The 18,991-nt window shown below is 46.6% G+C and overlaps 1 protein-coding gene across 1 annotated transcript in view; it reads left to right on the forward strand.

The window, feature by feature from the left end:
• LOC142578221 (protein GVQW3-like) overlaps window positions 1–16,640 on the forward strand; it is a 69,789-nt gene extending 53,149 nt beyond the window's left edge. Inside the window, exon 2 of the mRNA XM_075687624.1 lies at window positions 16,078–16,640. Coding sequence (XP_075543739.1) covers window positions 16,078–16,640 — 563 coding nt within the window. The remainder of the gene's footprint in view (window positions 1–16,077) is intronic.
• The last annotated feature ends 2,351 nt before the right edge of the window (window positions 16,641–18,991 follow it).

Raw genomic sequence — 18,991 nt, forward strand, 5'->3', positions numbered from 1 at the left:
AGTAGCCATTACGGAATCCTGCCTGGTCCTTTGGTTTATGGAAGTCTAAGGTGTTCCTGATTCTATTTGCAATTACCTTAGTAAATACTTTGTAGGCAACGGACAGTAAGCTGATCGGTCTATAATTTGTCAAGTCTTTGGCGTCCCCTTTCTTATGGATTTCGTAGTACAGCAAGTTCGTAGTACAGCAATAATGTTACTGCCTTCCACGGCAGTGCACATGTAATACAATTATGCACTAAGACTGCTCAATGAACTTTGAGATGACAAAGAAGAGAGCACCACAATGATACAAGTACTAACTGTTAGGCGTGTTGGTATCCATACTCAAAGAAGAATGGCGCAAACGAACAGCAATTAGATAGAAAATACGTACAAGCGCAGACGAGCAACAGTGGTTTGTTATGCTGAAGATAGAAAGGTAGGATACCGATAGAGATTGCTCAACCATTCTTTATTCATAAGTGCGGTGACATATGCGTGGCGAGGCCATCAGCCAGTCTGCCCGAACAAGAAATTGATTATTTAACCACTAATCTTTAAGGTGCCACACATGCTTACACCCAGGTATATGTTTCGCGCGTTTTTTAATTATAAAGCATTGTTGCTAGCCTGTATTTCACCATGTTTTCTATCTTGTCCCTGTTCGTTTGAGCCATTCTTCTTTGAGTAAAGACATAAGCACGCGCTGTTCTTGGCTGTCAATTGTGGCCTCTGGACAATCGGCCTCAGCAGCGTGTCCCAACGCTTAGCCGCGTCAGCTCGAGTGGCGCAGATAGACATAATTATGTCCGTAAGACTGCAACCTTATATCGTATAAATTTCTTCTAATGACAGAAGCTGCAACGGCTGTTTAGGATTTGTAAATCGACCTATGCTTACTAGTGGCGGCACTACTGAAGTTCGCACCTGTGCTGCCATTACATACACGCCTTTCTACGACAACCGCGCTCGTCTCTGCAGCGGTGGGCATCGCAAGCTTGCTGATCTTACGAACAGCTCTAGATTTGCGAATATACTTTTTTTTCGTAAGATATTTTTTACACGAAAATTTGTTCGTAGGATCGCTTCGCGAATTGCGCCCCCATCTGATGACAGCTCAGATATACATATCCCTGGTATGGTGACGTGCATTGCAGGTCGAACCAAACACCAATAAATAAATAAATAAATAAATAAATAAATAAATAAATAAATAAATAAATAAATAAATAAATAAATAAATAAATACATAAATACATAAATAAATAAATAAATAAATAAATAAATAATCGGTTACTTAGTTTTGGGGGTGATGCCTGGTGATAGGCTGGTGTAATAATTAGAAATCAAATCAAAAAATGATGCCTGCCTTGAATCACCCGAACTGGAAAGAACCAAGTAGTATTGTGCAGAGAATGAAGCAAACGAAAAACAAATTTTTTTAGAAGCCATACGTCAGCAGGCTGAAGGGCACATGTGTCAGTTGCCCTTCGGTGTTTTTACACGTATGTATATACATATGCAGAAAAACTATTATGCATGCGATTATCGCAAATTTAAGCGTGGTGTATCGCCTGGTTGCGTTCTTTGATATTTTTAGTCTTCTGTTTACTCATGTGGTCTTAAGACGTTATCTCTTAGATGACTCGTCTGATTCCCACCCTTACCCCAAACCGCACGCCTCATTTCACTTGCGCGGACATTGTATTTAACCATGAACATAAATGCTTCTCGCAAAGCAAAAAAAGAAAGAAAACCTTTAGTCGCTGCTTAGCGCTCACATTTGTTTGCGGTTGTGTTTGTTCATCTCTCCACACCAGAGGTGCACTGCCTTAACAACAATAATGTTAAATGTTTTTGTGCGCAAACAAACAGGGATGAAGAAGAGCAGGAACACAAGGACGAGCAACACAAGCGCTCGTCCTAGTGTTGCTGCTTTTCTTCGTCCCTGTTTGTTTTCGCACAAAAACTGTTAAGATGAACCTATTCCAACTAGGCCGACTCGCAGTTATGCTTCAATAATGTTGGCTATCAAAAGGTTGGCAAGAGAAAGCTTCTTCAGTGCTTTATGTTTCAAGTTCGCTTATATTGAGTGGCGAAATTCGCAGTGAGTAGTAGCGCTAAAATTGACCTACTACTGACGCTGCCCACTTTCTTTCACAATTATTTTTCACACCCGTCTAATCAGCAGTCTCACGTGCCGTAATTTCTTTACCCTTTTCTCTTTTTGATAGCCGGAGTCACACCATTGCAATGCCTGCTGCAGTGGTAGTGTATGCACAACTTTGGGGATGTTCCCGGTTTTGATAAAGTTATAACTTGAACCCTCGCTTCATGGTGCTTCGTGGATGCGTTTCTCTTTCTTCTATAGCTTCGGCTTCCTCATAATTGCAACTTTTGTCATGAACTGTGGCTAGTGGTCGTAGCATAGACGGTGGAGCAAGTAAGCGTAGGAAAGGAAAGGGGCCTACGAGATGCGCACAAGCGCATAGGCATAGTTGGAGAAACGTTTTCCCGGTTTGTTCCCACTGTCGCTGCAGAAATTGTTTACCCATAGTTTTATCAAGGTTTGCTTCTGACTCTAGGCTGTCAAGTAGTACAGATTAAGTACTGCTAGAACTGCCCATGTGCGCTACCAATGCTTCCAATGTGCAGGTCATGTGTCGAAACATGAAGAAATCTAGGGAGTTTCGTAGAAACGGGCAAATTATTGATAGACCTAGAAATTAAGGCTGTATGTGAGGCAGTCGTTTGCCGCATGCTAGGCAGAATCCTCAGAGGGTCTTGTTTCGACCAAGATCACCGTCGTGTTGCATATATTGAATAAAGAAAGACGTAAGATCGTCTTGAAGAACCACGCTTACAAATCAGGCATTCCGATCAACTGAGACCCAGCGCTTCATAGACAGCAACACTTTCTCCTCCATTAGCTACCCGAAGTTGCTAACTCGTTACGCGCCCTGCGCACGCACCAAAGTAAGTGTTTCAAGAATACCGCATAGATTGGATGGTGTGAAGTCAGCTGGAGATCAAGGCACAGATACTAAAAGAGAGTACAAGTATGGCATTTTTGTGCTCAATGGAAGAAATAAGAAAACGTGAAGTAAGAAAGTCAGTGTACCTCGGGTTTAGATGAATGCGAGGAAATGAAATGCAAATAGAAACTCTGGGTAGAAACCCTTGTAACACCCGTTCTCTGAGCTCTTCACATAGCAATATATAGAAAAAACACCGTAAGTAGGCACTCCTTCCTCCTTCTCGCCACCCCCATTTCGTATTCCTGCAAATAATGTTAGAACGGATTAGTCAATAATACACTGCCTTAAAATATAACCTAATATTTAGCAGCCATTACGCTTACACAAAGGTGATATAATGAAATGGCGTCCTCTGTGAGCAAAAAGCATAGTAATTAAATGAAAAAAAATTATTGCGCTGCTATTTACGAAGGGTGCAGCTGTCGGGAGCTCGGTTAAGCGGAGGCAAGTAATGTACGTTTTGACAGGTTGGAGAACGAAGAGTAGACAGGCTTTATTCTACTGTAAAACAAGTTTGCCAAGTGCCAGTGGTGGCGCCCCTAATGGGGAGCCACCTCACATCCCGAGAAAGAGCAGGGGCGATGACCTACGCGTGGAGGCCAGGTGAGGTGACTGAATTTCACAGAAGCGAGGGACAAATCACAGGTACAGGTGGTCGCCACAAGGGCTCTCCCCATAGAATGCCGGAGGCTTAGGTGTGAATGGTGGAAGCAATGAAGCCTTAATGTTAAAGAAACGTGGGGTTCGCGCGGTCGCACGACACTGTCTCTTCTTTGCTGCGTACGTCAATCTTCAAGGTTTTTTCTGAACACGAAAGCACACGAAAGGGGCCTTCATAGAAAGGAGTCAACGGTGGCTTGACAGGGCCGCGCCGCAGAAAGACGTGTGTGGTGGTTTCCATTGTCGGAAAACTGAACACAACCTACTCGCGCGCGATACGTGGGGGGGGGGGGGGGTGAGGGGGGGCAGTTCGTAGCTGGTCGATCCAGGAATGTAGCTTCTCTAAGTGTTGCGCCGCCTCTATTGGAGTGCCTTGTTGGGTGCCGAAAAACTGACCTGGAACGGAAATTTCTTATTCATAGAGCACGTCGGCGGCGTTGACTCCGAGGTCATCCCTGTGTATTGTTCGCAGACCCAGTAGTACTAGGGGTAGCCTTTCCACCCAGTGCTGTCTGTCGAGCGCGGCAGGCAATGACGCCTTCAGTTGTCGGTGGAGACGCTCATCAATGCCGCTGCTATGTAGGTGGAAAGCCGTGGTGTTATGCAGGCGCGTGGGCGAGCAGTCTCGCCAGAAAAAAGAGAGCTTTGGAATTGTCGGCATCGGCCCGTAGTTATTCGCAAAGGGCAACCGTACCGTGATACCAACGTAACAACAAATGCTTCCCCTACTGTTTCGGCCGAGATCTCTTGTAGAGGCCTCGCCTCAGGCCACCTTGAGTACCGGTCGACACACGTGAGGAGGTATCTGAAACCTTGGCAGGGCAAAAGATGCCCCACCAAATCTAAACGTACGTGATCAAAACGGCTCTCTGGTGGTCGAAACGGCTGCACCGCTTAACGCATGTACCGGGTCACTTTGAGGGCTTGACAGGCTTCGCAGCTTTTGCTCAGCTTGGAACATCTTTGTTGATCCCTGGCCAGACGAAGTGGTCTTTGATAAGCGTCTGTGTCGCTCTAATGCCAGGATGGCTTAACCCGTGCAGTGAATCGAATATTGGCTGCCAAAACTGATGAGGCACGAACGGATGGTGAGCTGCCTGTGATGGGCTTCACGTGACCAATGTTGTTATGTAGGAAAGCGGCACCTCCACAAGCTGGAGCGATAAGCCTTCTTCCCGCACTTGGCGCAGCTGGGGGTCGTTTTGCTGGGCGGAAGCTAGAGCATGGTGCAGCGTCGATCGGCGACAGTACGTCAGCTGCCTGATTTTCGGTCTCAGAGATGTGGCGGATGTCCGTAGAAAATTCGGAGATAAAGGAAAGTTGCCGAAGCTCACTTTCTGAGTACAAGGAACTGTTTTTCTTGAAAAGTAAGGTTAACTGCTTGTGGTCAGTCAAAATGTGAAAGCCAGAGCCTTCAAGAAAAAAAAAAGTAAAAATGCTTGACAGCCCAGTAGGTGACCAACATTTCCCTCCCGAAGGTGCTGTAGAGAGATTCTATGGATTTCAGGAGCTTTGACAAGAAATCCAGTGGCCTCCAGTCTATGCCATCATACTGCTGTAGTAATGCACCCACTGCCGTGGTCCACGCGTCTGCCATTAGGTGAATTGAGGCATTGGGCAACGGATGAATGAGCAATACTGCAATAGCTAACCACGTTTTGACTTCCTGGAAGGAGTGTTCGTGCTCGGAGGAGCAGTGGAAGGTAGGCGGTTTTTCGGGTCATGACGCAGCAGGTCCGTAAGCAGCTGAAGAACCCGCGCACAGGATGATGTGAAGCGCATACGAAAATTTATGAGCCCCAGAAACTCGGGCAACTTTCTGAAGGAGGTTAGAGAAGGGAAGTCCTCGATTGCCCGCACACGTGATTCTAGTGGTTTGATGCATTGCGGTGAAATGCGATGGCCCCGAAAATCCAGGGCTTCAAATTCAAAAATGAATTTCTGGGGCTTTAGGACTAGACCATGCTAATCTAGTCGCTCAGATAGAAGGCGAAGGTGCTCTTCGTGCCCTTCGTCTGTCCGACTTGCAACGAGAATGTCGTCCCAGTAGATGAAAATGAACGCGAGGCCGCGCGTAAACTCGTCCCTGAACCTTTGAAAAGTTTGCGCTGCATTCTTCCAACCGCAAGACATATGGACAAATTCAAACAAGCCAAACGGAGTAGCGATTGATGTCTTCGGAATGTCACTGGGTTCGACAGAAATTTGGTGGTATGCGCTCATCAAATCGATCTTGCTGTATATTTTGGTGGCCTCCGTGGCCGCGCGGCAACAGGTGGGCAGGTGGTGGCGATATGATGCATCACCTTGTGTTTCACGGGCAGCACATCGTTTCGGGGCTTCGCGAGTTGCGGATACTCAGCAAGTACCTTGTCGTACGTTGAGATCGGCCGAAACGTATGGATGCCAGATGAGGGAAATTTGAACTGCAGGCTAACTACAGCGAGGGATGTGACGTTATGCTTTAGGCGCCGATCGCGAACACTCACATCCAGGTTGAAATGGCGAGGAATTCCGCTCCCAGTATGGCAAAGCTAAGCCGACGTTGGCGATCACAAACACCCGTCTGTGCAAGCGCTGGAGTCCGATGTCTATCGTTATTCGCGAGAGCCCATACGACGCGGTGGCCGTGTTGTTTACCGGGCGGAATGAGGCTGTGGATTGGCCCCGTTGGCGATCTGCGGCAATGGCGCGAACGATAGACAGCTTGGCTCCGTTGCCGACGAGGAGGCGGGTGCGGGTGATGCGGTCGACTACGAAGATTAGGCGGTTTGCGCGACGGCCGAACCCGCATGCCGCCGTTAGCGACTGGCCGGTGCGCTTCTCGACCACGAACAGGGCTGGGTGCAGCGGCTTGCTCGTTCGCGAAAGCGACGGTGGTACCAGCACAACTGGCGCGGCGAGTCTCTAGGTGCGCTACGAGACTGTGAAGCCAAATGGTTATGCCGAAGTTGGTCGCCAATGTTGCCACCCATCGTTAGCTTCTCCAGTGCACTGGTAAGGCGGTCGACTGTTTCCTTCAGGCGCGAGAGTTGGTCTCCTGGTTTTGAGACTCTCGTAGCGTTTATAGGCAGCTCTGACGTAGACGCGCAGCCGCATATGCGGTCAGCGAGTGCAGCTAGCAAATAGAGACTCGTCTCATCGGAACCCGCGAGCACCATGCGTGCCGAATGTGGGAGGCGCTGCAAGAACAGCTCGCTCAAAATTGGAAGCTGGCTGTCGTTTGCAAAGTGGCCACACAGCAGCTGATGCAACCGGTGCAGGAGCTGTGACGGTTGGTGGTCGCCAAGTTCCTTAGAGAGGAGCTGTTGAAGCCTAATCTGTTGCGATGGCTAGAGCCGCTGCAGGAAAATGCGTTTTAGGTCGTCGTATGCTGTGGCCGAAGGCGTACCCACTAGCAAGTCGTCTATGGCATCGGCGATGTCGGAAGGTGGCGCGGCGACGACGAGCAGGTACCTTGCTGTCTGTGAAGTTATGCGCCACAGTTGAAAGCGGGCCTCTACTTATGTAAACCAAACTCAATAATTCTTGTACCAAAAGCAGGAAAGCTGAAGCTCTGCGGCGGTGACAGGACACGAGTAGGAGCAGCCAGTACGAGCACGAGTAGGAGCAACATCGTTCATGGCAGCGTTCGAAAGAAAAAAAAACGTAAATGTTTTGGGTCGCCACTTGTTCGGAGCTCAGTTTAGCGGAGGCAAGTAATACACGTTTTAACAGGTTGAGAAAGTAAAACACACAGTTAAACAGTTTGCGGAGTGGATTGGCGGCGCCCATGTGAGACAGCAACCTCCGTACCCAGAAAAGAGCAGGAGGAATGACCCCCACGTGGAGGCCAGGCGAGGTGAGTGAATTTCACAGAAGCGGGGGACGAATCACAGTGACAGACGGTCGCTACACAGCCTTAGAAAAATAAGAAAGAGAAATAGGTCTCAATTATAAAACAACTGAAGGGACCCTGAGCTAACACACATTTAGCCGCTCCCTCTGCCACCGTAGCCGCGATCCTGACAATGAACAGGAAAATGGCTCTCGGAGTTTTTCTCAATTATCTGATTGGGATCTCGCACATCAAAATAAGTATTGATGCGCCGAGAGAGGTGTTGCTCAGACATGTCCTTTGCTTTCTCTCTTTTAAATGCAATATTGTCTGTGCATTTCCGTCGAATGTTGTGACGCACACTGCAGTCATTACAGGAGTACTTGTTAAACTGACAGATGGGAAAAATATTATTCTACGTTAATGTAACTTGAAATAAACATATAAAAAAATTATGGGGCTTTACGTGACAAAAACCACTTTCTGATTATGAGGCACGCCGTAGTGGTGGACTCCGGAAATTTTGACCACCTGGGGTTCCTTAACGTGCGCCTAAATCTAGGTACACGGGTGTTCCCGCATTTCGCCCCCATCGAAAAGCGGCCGCCGTGGCCGGGATTCGATCCCGCGACCTCGTGCTCAGCAGCCTAACACCATAGCCACTGAGCAACCACGGCGGGTAAATAAACATTTCCGTATTTGACGACATATATTGAAATACATATCCTCGACTGCATTGCCACTGCGATACAGTTGCATTGCCAATATGATAGCTAACCTATCCTGCGTTAAGGACACGGGACGTAATTCATATATTAAGCTATATTGCTCCAAAGGCTCTTGCTGAGTTTATGAAATGTATCACTGACGGTTTTATGTGATACAGAAACGCAATTTCTTTCAGTTTAAATTGTATATAATGCACCAAACATATTTCTGAAGTAAACCTTACGCGGCTTAGATTTCACCCAACTAGGAGCATCTGCACAGCTAGCAGGTTTCTCGCTTTAATATCACCGTGCGTTATTTTAGATCCACTTTATTTCTTTCAGGTCCTTTAACCTTATTTATACCTTAGAATGAGATCCTCTGGGGTTTGTCCTTAGATTCAATTTGACGCACTTTTTACAAAATATTCTTACAATTCTTAACACAATGGTACTGGCGAAGCTGTATCCGTAAAGCTAATTCTGCGTTTAGGCTGAGTGTTCGCTGAACTCGTCCCTGGTTAAACTTCACATTTCTTTCGCCAAAATTTCTGGGCTTTTAAGGGAAAATGTAAAACTACTCTTCTGCCAAAGGTTATCACACACCGAAAAAGCGTGCGCTTCAGTGGATTTCTTTGAGGAGGGCTAATAAATGACCTTCGGTGTTTGGGAATGACCGATGTCTGAGTCCTCGAGATCTATTCACTTAACCTTAACCATATTACGACTCGCCTTTGCCGTAAGTGCCTTACGCGAACATTTCCACACTTTGATCTTCTCAGTGGAAGTTCAGCAAAGAGAGGCCTCTTCCATTTCGCAGGTATCTTTTACTATTCTTCCTTTTCCTGCGCTAGATCAAAGCGTGTGTTTAGTACTTACTACGTTTCCTCGATGAAGTTGAAAATCTTCATCCCAAAGTGGCGGGCGTACAAATAGTGGCCAACCTGCAGAGAGAGAGGGACAGAGAGAGAGAGTAAACTTTTCTTATTGCCAACAATCACGAGGGCGGGCGCAGCCTCCCTCCGCTTAGCAGACGGCCGAGATCCCCTGGGTCTGATGCTTTGGCTAGCTGGACGGCCAGACCTGGTCTCGCTGGTCTGAGTTGACCAGCAGGGTCTGCCACTGCCGCCGGTTATGTTATGCTGCCGGATATGTTATGCAGTTAAGCCACGCAAACAGTAGAGAAGTAGTTTTCGCCCGAGAGGCCCATATAGGTTTAACGTAGACTACTCCACTCTCGTCGTCTCTTCTGCTCTAATGTCTTATCTAAAGTAGTATTCAGACGCGGACTCCAAATTTCGTGCAAAAATACCAAACCGGCAACAGCACTTCTTTAATGAAGTTAGATGATGACACTATGCTTTTTCATATGTGTTCATTGTTATTGTCTCCGTATTAAATTGGTGCGCATATCTTTTCATTTCCCCAATAAATAATTTGACTCAGAACAAATGAATACCACGTATATCGCCTTCCCGAAGGTTAACTTATATTTACTGACACCTTCCATGCACCACTGATTCAAATGCAAAGCGGCTGTCGGTTTTATGTGCTAGCACGCACAAAGCTGTCAGATGTTATAACAAAAACAATATGCATTAAAATTTGTTTGAAAGAAAGTAGCATAATAATGAAGGACATGAGATGATTTGCAGTCCATAAGATAGTTCCGTACATTGACTTTTGTCAGCATGGTAGTCTTATATAGGCACACAATAAAAGCGCCACAGAATGACTCTATGACGGCGATGTTGAATTGACGACTACAAAACGACTATGACGTCATCACGCCACAGTATGCCACATGAGAATCGGCCTATACTGCATTTGCCTTTCGCAACACTCAAACCATTTCTTCTGGCTCTGCCACTGACCTGTTTCTTCACGTGCGTGTTGAAACAACGGTTGAGCTTTATTATAGTGTCCACCCGCTTCAAACTATGACGCTTTTAAGCGATGAACATCTTGGTGTCAGTATTAACAGGTCAGTCTCGCTCAAGCTCGGGGATTCAAATGCTTTATTTAGCGCATCAATATTCAAATTCTTGTGCCGACTATCTTATCATGTCAACATATACAAACATCACAAAGAGAAAAAAATAGCGGGCCAGGAATTGTCTCCTAAAAGGTACATGAGGCGGAGCAAATCGAAATTTTTAAATCAAAACAATATGGGCCTCTGAAAATTTAGCTATCCTAAATAATGTAGCTTAGCTGTTAGTGCGGCAAATGTTGCGTTTTTCGTACGTGGAAACTGATGCACCTCAAATCAAATGAAGCCTGGACAATTTGGTCGTAATTTAACAAATATTATAGGACTTCACATCTGAAATACCTGATATGACTACCAGTCACGCCGTAGAGGGGAACTCCAGAACCATTTGACCACTTGCGTTACTTCAACGTGCACCCCCGTCTAAGTACACGAATATTCTTGCATTACGCCCCCAAAATAACGTGGCCGCCGCGGCCGGTGTTGAACCCACGACCTCGAACTTGGCAGCACAACGCCATAATCAGTAAGCTACTGCGCCGGGATGGCCATAGTTTGTTCTGCATTTCGCTACTCTAATGGAATCATCGAGGAAAGCAAGCGATGTAAGATTCACCCAGCAATCAGTTTTTGCGTTTATTCGTGTTACTTACTTCTTTTGTTTGTTTCCAGTACATATATATGCAAGAACCCTAACAAAAAGAAATAGCGTAGCGTGTGTCACTGCTCTCGTCAGAAACCCAGAGCAGTGATATCGTACCCCTAACAATGACGACGACCGCCGCGATGTAATACGAAACACCACGAATTCAATTTAAAATTGAGACTTCGGCTACTCGCCCACTGCGCTGACTCTTTGCGCCCGATTTCGGCGGCGACGCTGTGTCGAATAAGGCTTTCAAAGCCGGCGTCGATCGAAGCGTCGCTGAATCCTTTTTGCGCAGTTTGTATAACAACGAATTACTAGCAAACAATTCTTGTGTCCTTGCGGAAGAAAGAGGAGCAGCGGATTAACTCTTACTTTTTCGAAGCTGAAAAGCAAGAGAAATATTCAAATGCCAGTCTTTATTCAGAGCAGCAGTCATAGTAAAGAAGTATTACTTCGCATTCTGCGGGAATAATCCCAAAACTGTGGATGTAATGCACAGAGGTCTGCAGATCCTTCTCCCCGCACGGGGACATTATGAGGTCGGCTTATGTGGCTGTCTTCGAGTTAAAGTGATTGATTGTTTTGTTGATATTCTTAAGGCGCATCATATCTAAATAAATACAGATAACAATATTTTGCAAAGGTACAGTCGTTGACGTATATTCGAGTAATGCTTGAAGCTCGACTGAAGACTTCAATCTATTGCGATTCTGTACGTTTCCGTGGTGCAGATATGACAAAACATATTTCGCTCACGAGATGTAGAAAAAGGAAAACATCATTGTCTCTGTTGAGCGTTACTTTTATCGAGACATAATTTTGTGGTAAAAGAAGCTTCATCATTTCAAAGATTGTGTTCTGATTTCTTTCTGCGCTTGCAATAACTGAAAAAGATATTCAGTCTGGGTGTGTCTATTGCCTGTTTATCTAGCGCCCTCTCTATATAACCACCAGTGTTCTGTCTGCGCTCTGTCACTCCCGAAGTTTTTTGCAAGGGAACATACAATCATTAAAGACACATCTTGTCCAATTGCAGCAAAGCGAATTGAATTATCCCAATGCAGCAATGTCAACTGGCAGTTGGACGCATTAATAACTGAACTATCGCGCAAATCCTTCGCGTCGCAGTTCTGGAAGTGAGCATGCTTGCACGATGCATGCTCGCAGAACGATGTGCATGTGTACGTATTGCGGAGGCAGCGGCAGGCAATGCGCACACAATTCATGGCTGATACACGAATCCCCAGCCGTTGTTTGCAGCCCCGCTTTCAGGACAGCGTGGTGTTATACAATATTTTACTTGCGAAAAAGTGCAGAGAGTTTGCGGGATGCTTAAGCTTCACCTTTAAGAGTGGAACACGATAGCCTTCAAAGATTCCTGACTGTTTCTTACACTTCCCGGCAACTGAAGCTTATGCACCCGTAATGTTTACTGGGAAATGCTTGCGGCGAACGCTATCCACGAATGCGAGCTTTCGGGTACAAACGCAGCCTCTTGCGTGGGCCGATCCCAGAGATAGGGCACAGTCACGCCAAAAAAAAATTACATAATTTTCAGTCTTGCGTTATTGTTCCGCACTTTTAATAGTTAGGTGTTAGTCTAAAACACAAAAGGTATGCATTGTCAGTGCTTTGTTTCATGACATTTGTTTGTGGGATGTCGTTCTCTAAGTTCCGACCAATAACTTGCTCCCCGCGTTCACAACATTGCAAAGTGTTGCTGGGGCATTCACTTCACACATTTTCTGTTTGTTCGGGGAGCGTAATGTGATCACACGCATACTCAAACACACACACACACACACACACACACACACACACACACACACACACACACACACACACACACACACACACACACACACACACACACACACACACACACACACACACACACACACACACACACACACACACACACACACACACACACACACACACACACACACACACACACACACACACACACACACACACGCTCTTCTTAGCTCATTCATTCCTTTTCAACCTCTGCCAACCGTGACCGGCTTTCCACACTTCACACACTTTCTTTTTTTCACATGGCACTCCCATGCTAAAGGTGGATCGCAACAAGCCCATTAGCGCCTGCACGGCCCTCTGATGCGATATTAAGTCCCGACGATGCTGCATAAATCCTTCTTCCGAAAGCAGCGAGTAGTATACAACTTTCTGGATACTCGCACAAAACATGACGTAATGTTTCCTCGTCACGCAGTGGCCATAGGCTGCACGGTAGGCCATTCTTATGCAAAACGCGTAGGGGTTAGTAAACGCCACGACCAATTACAGCATGTACAGAAAGGTCGGGTCTCTTTGGGAGAATCTTGTTGGAAGTGCAAGGCTTAAGATACATGGAATATAAGTGGGCATGCATGAAGTGTGATTCATTCCATTCAGATGTTGTTCCTGCAGTGTGTCCGATGATTGACATGTGGTGGTTTTCTGCATGAGCTAAACGGGTAGCCAATAATCCAGTGACTTATTTGGTGTCCTAGCCAAGTCAGGCGGTGCATGGCACCTGTAATTTGAAACCCCAGCTGTTCAGGCGGACCACCTCCCAAGACTGACAGTCAACGCTGTGTTGCAGCCTTCGAGTTACACAACATTCACCATGTGTGCGTCGGTTCGTCTATAATAAATTACAGTGTGACGCGAAGCGCTGCTAGTTCTGCTGCCGTCGATGTTGTCAAGTGAGAAGTCCTCAACGTCATGGTGGTGACTTTTCCAGGAATGATGACAGCTGTTTCGGCAGTACGGAGCCATCTGTGTCGACGTGTGTACAGTCTCTGCACTTATCATATAAGAGGTCAGCTGTTTAAGAGCGGGCGATGACATAGCCTCTTTTTCCAGGCGCCAGGTATTGTCACGTTTATTTCGAACTGAATAAGGCATCAAGAAGTAGTCGGGGTCTCGCGGATGGTGTAAAGCAGTATGATAATGACTCACGATAAGCGCATACAGTTCGGTAGAACAAGGTACCTGGTCTCTCCACAGGAAGAGCGGCTAGATGGTGGCGATGACTCCAGGAAAGGGGTCTTATCTGCACCCTTAGTAATTCAAATGCAATGAACGGAACAGCAAATGTCTATTGCAGCTGCCAGGCACCGAGGACAGTGGTGGTCTCTGCGCCGTCTCAACCACCTAATGCTATCTATACAACACACTGCGGAGATTTACGGGGACTGACTCAATGTCATGCATTTCTACATTACATTTCTAAACGTTTCAAAGACCTCTTGCCGCAACTCCCACCTCTCCGTCATTAAAGCAATTGGAAACAGTTTATAGAACTTAGAACGATTCCTAATGCGCTATAAAATGCAACTTTGGTTATCGCCAGCATATAACATTCACGCTTATCGAGTGTGGAATAGTGCAGTTACTTTATTCAGAGACGTATTACCGAACTTACTGAGCCAGAATTCGTGCCTCATAAAGAAAATTTAACGTCGCATGTTTTACGAGTTACGATATTCTAACTGTGTGCTGTGAGATACTATTTTATTCTCTCAATTACTTTATTATTCCACATGTTTTGATAGGCGTCAGCGACAACGAAAACCAATTCGCGGATGGTTCTAGTTTATTAGACGGTAAACGCAACCCTCACACAAATAATGAAACCAATAAAGCTTGGAAAGCCTTTCCCAAGGTAGGCAAATTATGAGCATCAGAACGTCGTAAAAGTTACCAGCGAAATACAGTATACACCAAATTTTATTATGCGCAAATCAGTAGCATTTTGTGGTTTACCATATAATGTTGTAAACATACTAATGCCATTTCCTTGTGGCGCCTTCTGCATCCTTAGCATTATCTAAGTCATTATGCGCATGGGTTCCACCAGTACAGCGTCGTCGCTGATATCCATACAGGTGAGGGTGGTGATTTTGCTACAGGTGGGATTAGCCTGGCAGACCTAGCTGGCAGATGCTCCCCCTTAGCGTCTCTTTGCACGCTATATATATCCCCATGAGTCAATCAGCCCTGTCTGGAACAGAAATTTTAGAAGAGTGCGTGACAATAGTTTGCACGCTGTCCGCGTTCCATGTGGGAAGACCCACTGTTCTACAGGGTGCGCCATAATCGCTATAACAAAGTTTCTGTCTAATCTTTTGGTTTGGAATAAAAAAATCCTCGGAAATCTTTTTTACGGCATTGAACTATCTTATAAGAATACGGCACAAAATATTTTATTCAATTTATCCCCACTTGGCGTTGATCACAGGCTTTAAATGTTTTCGGCACGCTTCAATCGCGGCCGGCAAGGTATCCGTAGGGAAATATTGATCCATGCTCGCTCCCGCGATTCTTTCAGAGCTATCATGCTGGTGTGCTAATGGGCGCGGGCGTCAATTTTATGAATAGCTCACAGCCAGAAGTTCACCCGGTTTTGGGGAGGGGAGTACGCCGGCCAACCTTCAGCTGGAACGAAGTCGGGCGGGAGAACGCGACATCAATGCTGTGGGGCTAATTTGCTCTTCGATTGTTGTGCTATGGCGCCACCCTGCTGAAAACTCCAAGACTGCTCACCAAAATTGGTCTGGGACCAAGGCCGCAAAAAATGCTTTAAAATAGCTTTATTGTCTGTGTAAGCGTCGATTTTGACACCTTTATTCACAAAAACAAGAGGAACGCACTCACTCGCGGTTACTTCAACTCACACCATGGCAGATGCCGCATGGTAGTTTGAAGAAACTGTCCAACTGGCTGCATCAGCAAGCTCGTACTTTGATGAAAGGACACGATAATTTCATATGTTGTGATCGGCCTCCACGGTAAAACTTTTTTTCACCAATGAAGACATTTGCCGAGTGCTCTATCATCGTGCTCCATGCCAGCATCAGCTGGGATTTCTCCCATCTTGTCTTTGTCTGCACCTCCATCAGTTCATGTATTCTCTGCAGCTAGTAGAGGAACATCATGAGGTCCCTCTCCACGGCGCTTCTCACTGTCGTCGCCGGCACATTCATCTCCAACGCTAGCCTTCTGAGGCTTGTCTGTGGCTGGCATTGTACGAGGTCTGTTAGAAAAGAATCCGACCTTATTTTTTGCGAACACATGATGGATATGAAGCAAGCGCGCTTGAATCAGCCGACCTTGAACTTTCGTGCGCATGCGCGAATTTTTTCCCGCCTGCCGATAGCGTCAGTCGCTGGGACGCAGCGTTTGAGTGAGGTAGTGCGCTGTGCTCCCGTCGGTTTTTATAGCAAGGAAAGTGGCGGAGCGACTGGAGCAGCGCTACTGCATTAAATTTTGCCAGAAACTGGGCGACAGCCAAGCGGAAACCCTTCGGAAGATTCAGACGGCTTTCGGTGACGATGCTATGAGCAGCACACAGATTAAGAAGTGGTACAACCGGTTTAAAGACGGCCGCACATCGGTGGAGAGCGAGCCACGCTCCGGTCGGCCATCAACATGCCGAAATGACCAAATCATTGGCGAAGTGAACTCTGTGGTGATGCGGGACCGTCGTTTCACTATCCGAGAAATTGCGGAGGAGGTGGGCATCAGCTCTTTTTCTACACATTCCATTATGACCGAAGATGTAGCCATGATGAGAGTTTCGGCGAAATTCGTGTCGAAGCTGCTCACAGCGGAGCAGAAGCAACTTCGTGTTGAAGCCTCACAGGGCATGCTGGATTCCACAAACAGTGACCCCGACTTCATGAACATCATAATTACTGGTGACGAGTCGTGGGTGTACGGGTACGACCCGCAAACCAAATCCCAGTCGTCACAGTGGAAGCATTCCACGTCACAAAGACCATAGAAGGCCCGCCAAGTGCGCAGCAGCCTAAAAGTGATGCTGAGTGCTTTCTTTGACTCCCGTGGTGTCGTACACCACGCGTATGCACCACAGGGTCAAACAATCACCAGAGCACTACAGGGGTGTCCTCCGTGGCCTACGTGATGCTGTGCGGCGCAAGAGACCGGAGTTGCGGTCTACAGGAAACCAGACTTTCCTGGCGAAAACCAAACTCCGGTAGTTCAACAGGCTCCTTACTCTCCTGATATGTCCCCCTGCGACTTCTGGCTGTTTCCCAAAATCAAGAGGCCATTGAAAGGAGTGCGATTTCGGACAAGAGAGGGCATTATGGCTGCAACGACAGCTGAGCTAACTGTATTCCGAAAGAGGCCTTCTGGGAATGCTTCTAACGATTGCAGCACCACTGGGAGAAGTGTGTGGAGTCCCAAGGAGACTATTTTGAGGGTGATTAGGTTTCCAACGCTCCAGTTGTGCCAGTTTTCTTTTTCTTCGACAACAGGTCGGATACTTTTCTAACAGACCAGCCATCCTTTTCCTCACAATTTTCTTAAGGTGAGAAGTGGCCACAGAGACAAGACGACCGCTACAGGTCCAGTGCTTATGCGGGGAACATGTGAGAGCCAAGTGAAAAATGTTGCGCTGTGAATTTTCGGAACTGTGGTGCCATCAGAAGGAGAGTGACTGCCTTTACTCAGAGACGAGACTGTGGGTCGACGTGATGCAGGGCATGTCATTTTCCGAAAAGTAAACAAATCTGGATGAAACATGGTTGAAATACAGAACCCACACTGAATAAATGTTTCAAGAAAATATGAAATGTTAAAAATCGCTAGCAATATTATCAATTAAAGTGTGTGATAGTCATTATGACCGACCCTCTGAACAATCATGCTGAAACTCTTCTCGTGCTTTCGAGAAGCCTCCTCCTTGTAAGGCTAGAAGCGCTTGCAGAGCCAGATATTACCCACTTCATTGTACTCAATGTAAGATGAGGTAGCAGCTCCGCTGACTTCGTACACCTATGCAGGAGTGTACGCCGATCCTTTCTTATGCTGTATAGGAGCCAGGCCTCCGAGTGGCTAAGTCCTTTTACAAGACACGGCTGGCGGCAGTTTTCAAAGCGAACGAAAGTGGGAACGAATTGCCTCTTTAGGGAGTTATCGATTCACGGGTGGTTTCACTATTGGCTACCTTAAAAACACTTAATTGGCGAGGGTATCTTTGCTCTTTTGTTACCAATGACAATAAAATTCGGCCGGGTATGCGATGAAACGTTATCTTCATCCAGTGCTCTATATAGTGACCAGTCGGGCACTTTATGAATAGCAGTTGAAGCGCCCATCAGAGACTCACTAGTGTCACTAGGAAGGCCTAGATATTATACTAAGCAAATGACTGATCTTCACTTCTCTTTGAGCGTTCCATCGGCAACTTCGAACAATAAATGTATATGCGAGGCCCACTCTCTAAACACCCTCGTTTCCTGGCCTTCCAAGCGCTGTTGATCTAGCTTCTCCGGCTGGGTGAGCTCTCCTCTGAAAAAGCTCTTTTCCGAAGACTCAGCATCACACATCGAACCTACTTCTATGCTGCACTGAATACTCTAGGAATCCTATGTCTCAAGAGTGCAAAATCAAGGCAACAAACAGATCCGCATTGGATGCTTGTGGACATCGTTGGCGATCCTAGTATCCCTGGGTTGCAGTTGAAATGGTTGACGCCTTCTTCTGAGCCCCACTATTTGGGGTGCGAGCACTGGTAGGAAAATTAACCCAACCACCACCATTTCTACACAGATGGATCCGTCAACGTAGTGGATTGATTTATGCATCACTGCTTATTGGTATCTGTATCTCGGTACAGCATGGTCCGGCCGTTTGGACGACGGAGTCTTTTCGACTACTGTAGAGATTGTTCATATTACTGCTGCTCCAACTGACGAACGGATCCTCACAGAAAGCCACCATACCCTTACACGCAAAGTCAGCAATTCAGAAGCTATGTCGTGGCGTTCCTCCAAACAAGTTCTGTCGTCCATCGCTGGCTTCACTTGCGGAATTCGTCAGACAACTTACAACTACGCGATTCCATACAACATCTCTCAACATTTCACGTGCTAATAACACGATGTAATTATGAGGAGCTCCGCAGTAATTTTGACCACCCGGGGTTCTTGAACGTTCACACAATGCATGGTACACGAGAGCTTTTGCATTCCGCCCTTATCGGAATGCAGCTGCCGCGGCAGGGATCGAACCCGCGACTCCGAGCTCATCAGCGCAACGCCACAACTACAGAGCTACCACGGCAGGTCATATTACATCGCGGTTCTGTGGCAACGGAAAAAAAATTAA

This window comes from Dermacentor variabilis, chromosome 4, assembly GCF_050947875.1.
Source record: "Dermacentor variabilis isolate Ectoservices chromosome 4, ASM5094787v1, whole genome shotgun sequence".
In the NCBI taxonomy this organism is placed as follows: Eukaryota; Metazoa; Arthropoda; class Arachnida; order Ixodida; family Ixodidae; genus Dermacentor; species Dermacentor variabilis.